General features: G+C 56.3%; 1 protein-coding gene across 4 annotated transcripts; it reads right to left on the reverse strand.

The window, feature by feature from the left end:
* Positions 1-164: 164 nt before the first annotated feature.
* On the reverse strand, positions 165-8,941 carry TRMT1 (tRNA methyltransferase 1). 4 transcript variants are annotated; one of them, XM_007103621.3, is made up of 17 exons: positions 8,865-8,941; positions 8,357-8,641; positions 8,216-8,271; positions 7,822-7,964; positions 7,469-7,656; positions 5,372-5,487; positions 5,151-5,263; positions 3,170-3,318; positions 2,912-2,998; positions 2,758-2,827; positions 2,528-2,662; positions 2,349-2,434; positions 1,896-2,004; positions 1,733-1,809; positions 753-872; positions 533-662; positions 165-333 (listed from the first exon to the last, which is right to left on the reverse strand). In XM_007103621.3, exons 2-17 carry the CDS (start codon positions 8,614-8,616, stop codon positions 184-186), a joined length of 1,989 nt encoding a protein of 662 aa, XP_007103683.1. In that variant the 5' UTR covers positions 8,617-8,641; positions 8,865-8,941; the 3' UTR covers positions 165-183. The 4 variants fall into 4 exon arrangements, with proteins under 4 accessions (XP_007103683.1, XP_007103684.1, XP_023990238.1 ...); XM_007103622.3 differs by having other exon boundaries at positions 8,357-8,560; positions 8,865-8,935; XM_024134469.3 differs by lacking the exons at positions 165-333; positions 533-662 and having other exon boundaries at positions 759-872; positions 1,643-1,809; positions 8,865-8,939.
* Between the last annotated feature and the right edge of the window lie 49 nt (positions 8,942-8,990).

Consider the following 8,990-nt stretch of genomic DNA (forward strand, 5'->3'; position numbering starts at 1 on the left):
CAAACACAGCCCAGATGCACAGAGCTCCCCAAGGGAGTTAAAACAGATGGACAGAGGAACAGACCCCAGACAAGCAGCTGAAGGGATGGACAGAGCCCCTCCAGCAGATGGACAGACACACCACAGGCAGCCTCCCCATTCAGACAAATGACAGTCAGGGGAAGGTGAAAAGTCTTTATTGGCTCAGTCTTCGCCTGGACCAGCAGCAGCCCCAGGCCCGAGGGGGTTCTGATCGGGGGCCTCTGGACAGTCAGTGGGGGTGGATTCAGCAGTGGCCTTGGGTGTCAGGGGGCTATGCGAGTAGCAGCACTGGTCCCCCCGCTGACAGGTGCCCTGGTGGGAGTATGATGGGTGTGAATGAACCCTGGCCCGGAGCTCAGCAGCCTCTGCTGGGTTCCTTCCCTGGATGGGGAGCTCACGCCCACACACTCGCCTGGCCCCAGTTCTCCCAGCCCTGCCTGCCCATTGGCCCAGCCCTGTCGCTGGGAGGCGAACCCATGTGTGCTTCAGTGGGGGCTGGGGGGCACCTCACCTCCTTGAACCTCTTGCAGGGAAATGTCTTGAGCTGGGCAGCCCGCTGGGCCAGATCCTCATCCGGCTCCTTTCTCTTATTTTGGAGCAGCTTGCGTCTCTCTTCCAAAGCTTCGCCTGCTGCCTTGCCTCTGTGTAGGGAGATGAGTAGTGGGGGCTCCATCTGGCCTCTGTGCCCACTCCCCCCAGCCAAGCCCCGCCTCCATCCCACTCTCACTCACCCTGGCCGGGCGCGGGGCCGGGGACCCCAGTTGGCCTCGGGGTTGGCCTGGAAGCGCTTGAGTCCTCGCTGGCGGGAGCTGGGGTTGGCATCGTCCCGGATGGTGAAGTTGGCCTGCAGCCTAGGGAAACGAGGGTGGGGGCTGAAGGGCATCTGCCAGGCAGGCGGGCACACACCACCCAGGCCGCCTGCCCACCTCAGTGCAGCTCGATGAACTTTGGGGAAACTGTGTCTGCAGACATCAGGTTTCTATCATTCATTTAATAAACATTTATCAAGTGCCTACGGTGTGCCTAAAATCTGCTGCCAGTAAAGCTGACATTCTAATGCACAAGACAGGCAAGCAATGGGGCAAATCAGAAATCAGCAAATTATAACGTGTGAGGGCATGAGATTAAGAGTTTTGGGGAAAAGAGAGCATGGGAGAGGGAATGGGGAGTCTGGGAAGGAGTGCAACAAGGACACCGGAAGAAGGTTCAGGAAGAGCCATGAGGGGACCTGTGGATGGCACTCCAGGCAGAAGGAAGAGCCATGCAGAGGCCCCGAGGAGGGGCTATGCCTGGTGAGTTTGGGTGAGGAGGCCAGTGTGGAGTTGGCGGGGTGGACGCATGAGGGCAGGGAGGTGAGGGGGAGATGGTGCAGGGCCTGCAGATAGAACTGTTTCTGGTGAGTCAGGTGGGAGCCACGGAGGGTTCTGAGCAGAGGAGGGACGGGATCTGACTTGTGCTCACAGGTGCCCTCTGGCCGCTGCGGGGGGAACAGAATGTGGGGGGAGGAGAGCTGGGGGACCAGGGTGAAGGCCACTGCACTGGTCCAGGTGAGCAGTACCGGGGCCAGAATAGGGTGAGGGCGGAAGGGGAGAGAGAGAAGTGGATGGATTCTGGATCTCACTTGAAGAATGAGCATGTGTCTGCGAGGAGAAGGGTCTGTGTCGTCTACTTCCCGTGCCTGTGGGCAGCCGTATCCGTGCCATGCCCGTACCTGGGCTCCACACTGAGAATGCGGAATGCCGGACTGGTCTCCGACAGGCGCTCCCGTTTCACCGGACACTCCTTCTCCTGGGAGGCAAAGGTCAGAGGTCAGAGGATGCTGGCACTGACCATCCCCTGCCTTCCCAATTCCATCCGGTCAGGCCCGGCCTCACCCAGCAGCGCATGATGTCCCAGAGGGCCGAGGAGGGGGCGTCCGTCTTCACGGCATTCTTACAGGCGTGGGAGAGGGAGACCCGGAAGCCAGCATGGAGGAGGGCAGACCTGGGGACCGGGAGGGATCGCGAGGGGGAGGGGAAGGCTGGACCCCAGAGTCAGTGCTGACCTGTGTGTGTGCGAGTGTGACCCTTGTGTCACGGACTGGCATGGCTGCACGTCTCCTGGTGACTACACTGCCTGCATAACGCCAGCCACCTTAACAGTAAGACTATTCCCCTGGCCAGGGCTCATGGCTTCTAAGAGCTGTTCTCAGCCCTTGTGCATGAGAAGCCCTAGACCTGGGTTATGTCTGATCTCCATTTTATAGAGGACTCCAGTCCAAGAGGGACCCGACTTGCCCAAGGGCACCCAGGGGTCAGGCACAGGCTCCACCCTGGGCCCGGCCCCACCTCAGCTGCAGGAGACTGGGCGTGCTGCAGTGGATGGTACTGCTCAGCTGGTCCAGCGTGTAGTAGAGAGGTACATCCAGGAGCTCCTGCGAGAGAGGGACGGGACGGGTGTGGGGCAGACCGAGGAAGGATGGCTGGGCACCAGCGGAGCCTCCTCCCGGTCACGGCACGGTCCCCACCTCAGCGACGACGCTCAGGACCCCACGGATCCGCTCAGCGGTGTGGAAGCGGCCAGGGTGGGCGCTCACAGCCTCTAGGACACGGCCCACGAAGTCTAGGTCGTGGAGGGGCTCTGCCCACATGGGGCCACCAAGCTGTGGACACACAGGCACCAGATAAGCAGGGATCAGGACAGCCAGGACCCCCGCCTCCCCGTGGCATTTCCCCCCGCACCCCCGCCCAGCCCCACCTGGTGTCGCTGCCCGCAGTGCTCACACTCTGGGGCCACAGGGGGACCGCAGGCTGCAGAGAACTTGACCCTGCACAGAGGGGGGTGAGGTTGGGGGTGGTGACCCAGGCTGGGCTGCCCCCTTCACCTTCCTCCCCAGCTCACCCTTGCTCACCGGCCACCAGAGGCTCCTGATGCTTTGCCAAGGCGCTGCAGGTGGAACGCCCCGCAGCCCACACACTGGAACACCAGCGCCTGCTTGCTGTGGGAGACAAGGGTGGCCACCAATTCCTAGAATGGCCGCCACACCCCAACTCTTCCCTCAGGCTGACTGGGTCCCTTTTGGGCTCCCCAGGGCAGCTTTCCCTCCCCCCACCCCGGGAAAGGCCCCGTTACCTCCCTCATCCATCACCCTTCCCTGCCCCAGGCTAACCTGGCCGAGGCCTTGACCTTGGCCTGGCCGGTGAAGACGCGAACAAAAACGCGCACGTAGAAGTCAGCGCTGATGCTGAGCAGCGGTACCACGAAGCGCTGGTAGCAGTTGGCGTGGAGGTCCAGGCTGTGCAGGACAATCCTCAGGGCCTGGCGTGGGGGATGGGTGCCAGCCTTCAGTCCTGCCCCCACCGCCACCTCCCCTACAGGGAGCCACACGAGGTGCTCGCGAGTACAGGGTCAGGGCCGGCTCCCCGGGTTCTCAGCCCAGCCCCGGGTGACCCTTGGCAAGTGAGAGCCTCAGTTCCCTCATCTATGAAATCACACCAGTCTGTCTCTTTAAGGCCCTGGCGCTACATGGTTAAGGAAGCGACTTCCCTGGCGGTCCAGTGGTTAAGACTCCACGCTCCCAATGCGGTGGGCCTGGGTTCCATCCCTGGTCGGGGAACTAAGATCCCACATGCCGTGCAGCACGGCCCTCCCCCTCAAAACAATGATTAAGGAAAGCACAGGCCCAGTAAACCAAACCTCTTCCAATGAGCATTCTCAGCATGCCCCATGCTGTGTGATGTGGCACAGGGACCTGCATTCCTCTGGGCAGGATACTGGGTGCTGCGAACTACTGGGGGCTTCTCCTTGCCAGAGGCTGCAGTAAGACTCTGACACGGGAAAGGAGGCAGCATGTTCCAGACTGACCTGACAACAGGGTCCTTAAGGAACAAGGACAAGAGCCCTCCTTTCCCAGCCCCTCGACATAGCCAACCCTACCTTCTTGAATCCCCATAGCAACCTGGTGGGGTCTGGGTCATCATCATACCCATTTCACAGATGCAAAAACAGAGGCCCAGAAAAGGTGAAGTCACTTGCCCAAAGCCACCAGCAAAACTAGGACCCGAACCCAGAGCCAAATGCAAACCTGGAAAAACTGCCTTTAAAAAATAATTTTGTGGACAACCCTGGTGGCACAGTGGTTAAGAATCTGCCTGCCAATGCAGGGGACAAGGGTTTGATCCCTGGTCCAGGAGGATCCCACATGCTGCGGAGCAACTAAGCCCGTGCACCACAACTACTGAGGCTGCACTCTAGAGCCCACGTGCCACAACTACTGAGCTCACACGCTGCAACTACTGAAGCCTGCATATTCTAGGGCCTGCGTGCTGCAACAACTGAGCCCATGTGCTGCAACTACTGAAGCCCACGCGCCTAGAGCCCATGCTTGGCAACAAGAGAAGCCACCGCGATGGAAAGCCACGCACCACAACGAAGAGTAGCCCCGGCTCGCCGCAACTAGAGAAAGCCCGCGGCGCAGCAATGAAGACCCAAAGCAGCCAAAAAATAAATAAATAAGAAGCATAAAATTAAAGATAATAACAATAATAATTTTGTGGGCGTTCCCTGGTGGTCTAGTGGTTAGGATTCTGGGCTTTCACTGCTATGGCCTGGGTTTAATCCCAGGTCGGGCAACTGAGATCCTGCAGGTCATGCAGTGCGGCAAAAAAAAAAAAAAAAAAAAAAAAAAAAGAAAAGAAAAGAAAGAAAAGAAAATTGCAAAGTTGTTGAAGTAGAGAATACTAGAAAGAATAATGTAATCACCCACTCTTATCCTGGTCAAAACTACTGCCCCACCCCACCCCCAAAGGACCATATTTGGCAGCCATGCTCTCAGGAACTATGCGGGTTAAAGAACGTGCTTGTTGGGACTTCCCTGGTGGCGCAGTGGCTGAGACTCCGTGCTCCCAATGCAGGAAGCCCGGGTTCGATCCCTGGTCAGGGAACTAGATCCCACATGCGTGCCGCAACTCAGAGTTCGCATGCCACAACTAAGGAGCCCACCTGCTGCAGCTAAGACCCAACACAAGCAAAAAAATAAATAAATAGATAAATATTTTTAAAAAAACAAAGAACGTGCTTGTCATTGAAATCCTGGGATGGATCTGGCCAAGCAGGTCTGGGGGTGGGAGGAGAGTTGGGGGGCCCCTCACCATCTCGTGGCAGGCCCGGCTCTTGAGGGCCATGGCCCCGTACTTGCTGTAGCATGTCTCCCCACTGTTCCCCGCCAGCACTGCCATGTCTGTGCAGGTCACACACAGCAGCCCTGTGGGGAGGGACCCGGCAGTGAGGACCCTCCAACACCCCAAGCCCTGCTCAGTACATAACCCCCCCAACCCATCCCCACCCCGCCCTTGCATCAGGCTGGCCTCACCTCCTTCACTCACAGCCTGCACAGCTGCATCCAGGAAGGGGGCGGGGCTGCCATAGGGGTCCAGGTCAATGACATCAAACCGCTCCGACGCCTTCTGGTGCTGGTACATCAGCATCCTAGGAACGAGAGGGCCAGGTCCTCAGCCCCCTGCACCAGGGACCCGTGCCGTCCCCTACACATGTTCACTCATACAATGTGATGGTTTTCGCCTGGACTTGGGGGCCAGCTGCTTGGCTTCAGATCCTGGCTTATCCATCTGCTAACTATATTAACTTTTCCTCCTTGGGTCTGTCTAGCTATCTAACAGTGGCAATAATAATAGGGAATTCTCTGGCAGTCCAGTGGTTAGGACTCTGTGCTTTCACTGCCGAGGGCCTGTGTTCAATCCCTGGTCGGGCAACTAAGATCCCATAAGCCATGCAGCGCGGCCAAAAAAAAAAAACCCCAAAAAACAAAAAACACAGAAAAACAAAATGGCAATAGCCAATACTGATGTAGCACATATTTACCTGACACTGTTTCAAGCTGTTTATAAATGTATTAACTCATTTAATCACACAATCTTCAACAGATTTGAAACTATTGTTGTTCTTTGCAGGTGAGAAAATGCAAATGCTCCTGACCATGTAATTTATAACTGCAACCCTTCCTTCGCCCATCCCTTGTACCCTGTTATTTCACCCCTGCCTCCAGCACTTCTCACCTCTAGTTTACTACACAGTTTATTTGTCACGATTATTGGTTATCATCTGTGTTTCCTATTAGATTCTTTAAGAAAAAAAAAAGATTTATTTACTATTGATTTATTTATTTTTATTTGTATTTGGCTGCGCTGGGTCTCTGTTGTGGCACGCAGGCTCTTCGTTGTGGTGCGTGGGCTTCTCTCTAGTTGTGGCGTGAGTGTTTTCTCTCCTCTACCTGTGGCACACGGGTCGCAGAGCGTCTGGGCTCTGTAGTTCGTGGCACGCGGGCTCTAGTTGAGGCGCGCGAGCTCAGTAGTTGTGGTGCTGGCCTTAGTGGCCCCGCGGCATGTGGGATCTTAGTTCCCTGACCAGGGATCGAACCTGCGTCCCCTGCATTGTAAGGTGAATTCTTTGCCACTGGACCACCAGGGAAGTCCCCCTATTAGATTCTAATATGGTCAAGAAAGCAAATACTTTAAATTCATTTATTTTCTGTAAAGGGTCAGGGAGTATTTTAGGCTTGTTGAGAGACATATGGTCCCTAGTATATATTCTTCTTTTTCTAAACCTTTAAAAATGTGAAAAACATTCTTAGATGGCAGGCCTTAAAAAAACAGGCTGTGGGCCTCGCAGGCTGTAGTTTGCTGACCCCTGCATTATTAACTCCACAAGGTCAGGGATTTTGTCTGTACTGTTTACAGATGTAGTCCTGACAGGAAGAATGGCGCCAGGGGACTTCCCTAGTGGTGCAGTGGTTAAGAATCCACCTGCCAATGCAGGGGACATGGGTTCGAGCCCTGGTCCGGGAAGATCCCACATGCTGCGGAGCAACTAAGCCTGTGCGCCACAACTACTAAGCCTGTGCTCTAGAGCCCTCGAGCCACAACTACTGAGCCCACGTGACACAACTACTGAAGCCTGCGTGCCTAGAACTCATGCTCCACAACAAAAGAAGCCACCGTAATGAGAAGCCCATGCGCCATGACAAAGAGTAGCCCCCGCTCACCGCAACTAGAGAAAGTCCACGCGCAGCAACGAAGACCCAATGCAGCCAAAACTAAATAAATAAATTTATCTTTTTAAAAAAAGAATGGTGCCTGGCACTGGATATACACTGGTTCACCTGACTGAATAAAAGTACAAGAAGTTGAGTCTAAAATGGAGACCACAATGGTACTTATTTCCACGTCCGAGCACAAGCTACACAGCTATAATCAGTAACCCCTATAAAATACAGCAACCCCTATAAAACTACTGTCATTGTTTTATAGACAAGGAAACTCGGGCTCTAAGAGGCTAAGGCCACTCTCCCAAGGTCACAGAGCAAGACTATGACACAGCCAGGATTGGACCCCAGGGACCTTTGTTCCAGAAAGCACCTTCCAGCAGCTAGCCTCTACTGCCCAGCACCTACCGGGCATCTGCCTGGCTGGGCTGTACAAGGTGGGCCACATCGTTGAGCTGCACATTACGGTGCATGAGATCCACGGCTCGGGCAGAGGCATCATTGGCAACCACGGATCGGAGCCCAGGCACCTCTAGCGCAAAGCGAATGGAACGTAGGCCGGAGGCTGCCAGGCCTTCCAGCACTCGCAGGCCTTCCTGTTGGAGTAAGCAGGGAGCCCCACTCACATCCATGCCTCCATCCTCTGCTGGGCGCCAAGGAGCCCCCCCTCCCAGCTCCTATCGCTCTCCCCCTCCAGGAGCCTTCCTTCTTTTACCACCCACTGGACTCCAGGGCTGCTACCTCCTACGTTCAGGCCCCACCTCGCAGATATCCCGCACAGCAGCTGTTCGAGGTTGGTCTCCCGGGGCCAGGTTTGCACCCTCTTTCAGTTCAGCCTTGTCCTCCTCTTGCTCCGACAAGTCCACGACCACCTTTTGCACATCCTTCTCACCTGGCACCTTGACTGCAGCCATCCAGAAGCACAAGTTAGGGGATATCAAAGCGCCATCTGAGAAACCTCCCCCTACTCTTCAGAATACAGAAGACTCAGGGAAGAAAATCTTCCCCAAAGTCCCTGGAGAAAGGCAGAGGCGCAGAGCCCAGGGCCTGCTATACGGCTGGAGTCTTTCTGGAAGGTAAGGGAGAGAAGGGGCGGGGCAAGGAGAAAGCTCTGCGTGACACCCCTGCCCACCAGGAGCCTGGACCTCTACTCACTCTGGATTCCTTTGGCCCCAAGCTGAATGCGAGCAAACTCGGTAATCACAGCACATCTGCAGGAGACGGAGAGTCAGCTCACACCCCTTCATCCTCATAGACCCACTGCCCTCTGCCAAGCTGACCCCGGACCCTGCTCACGTCAGGTCCCGGTTGAACTCCTGCACTGGGTTGTAGAAAACTTCGTTTGCGCTGGGGAAGACGATCTTGGCGGCCCCCTCAGTGACCGTCGTCTCCTGAACCTCAGGTGGGCGCTCTTCTCCGCAGGGCTCGGTGCCATTCTCCATTGCCGCTGGATTTGGCGGCCCTTGGGGCTGCCCCTCCATAAACCGGGCTCTAGAGAAGCTGCGGGCGGAGCGGAGAGTCAGGCTTAGCCACAGAACGATCCTCGCACGGGACATCCGCGGGCGCCTCTGCCCGCCAAGCCTAGTTCGGAGGGCGAGGGAGAGAAGAGCCAAAGCATCAGAGAGCTGCTTTCCTGGCCGGATGGCCTACACAAGTGTAAAGTAGGGACTAAGGAAACCCTATGACCTCAGTAAATTGACACCACCCCCCCGTCTTTGGAGGACTGTCCCTGAGAAGCCGGAAGCCCTCGAGCGGGCCCACCCATGGTCCGGATCCCTCCCCGCATCGCCCAGGTCCCCCTCACCTTCTCTTGCGGCACCGAAAACCAAATTGGTCTCGGTGCACGTTTCCCCAGATTAGGACCTGGGCGCCGCCATGTTGGCACAGTGGGAGGGCAGATCACGTGACAGAATTTAGTCAATCATTGATG

The sequence above is a fragment of the Physeter macrocephalus genome, chromosome 2 (genome assembly GCF_002837175.3).
Source record: "Physeter macrocephalus isolate SW-GA chromosome 2, ASM283717v5, whole genome shotgun sequence".
NCBI classification, from domain to species: domain Eukaryota; kingdom Metazoa; phylum Chordata; class Mammalia; order Artiodactyla; family Physeteridae; genus Physeter; species Physeter macrocephalus.

Coding starts and splice junctions, on each gene's coding strand:
- TRMT1 (XM_007103621.3), bottom strand. CDS start 8,616: ATGTCCCGTGCGAGGATCGTTCTGTGGCTAAGCCTGACTCTCCGCTCC. Junction 1,810..1,895: donor GGGACATCATGCGCTGCTGG/GTGAGGCCGGGC, acceptor TTTGCCTCCCAG/GAGAAGGAGTGTCCGGTGAA. Junction 334..532: donor CCTGCAAGAGGTTCAAGGAG/GTGAGGTGCCCC, acceptor TACTCCCACCAG/GGCACCTGTCAGCGGGGGGA.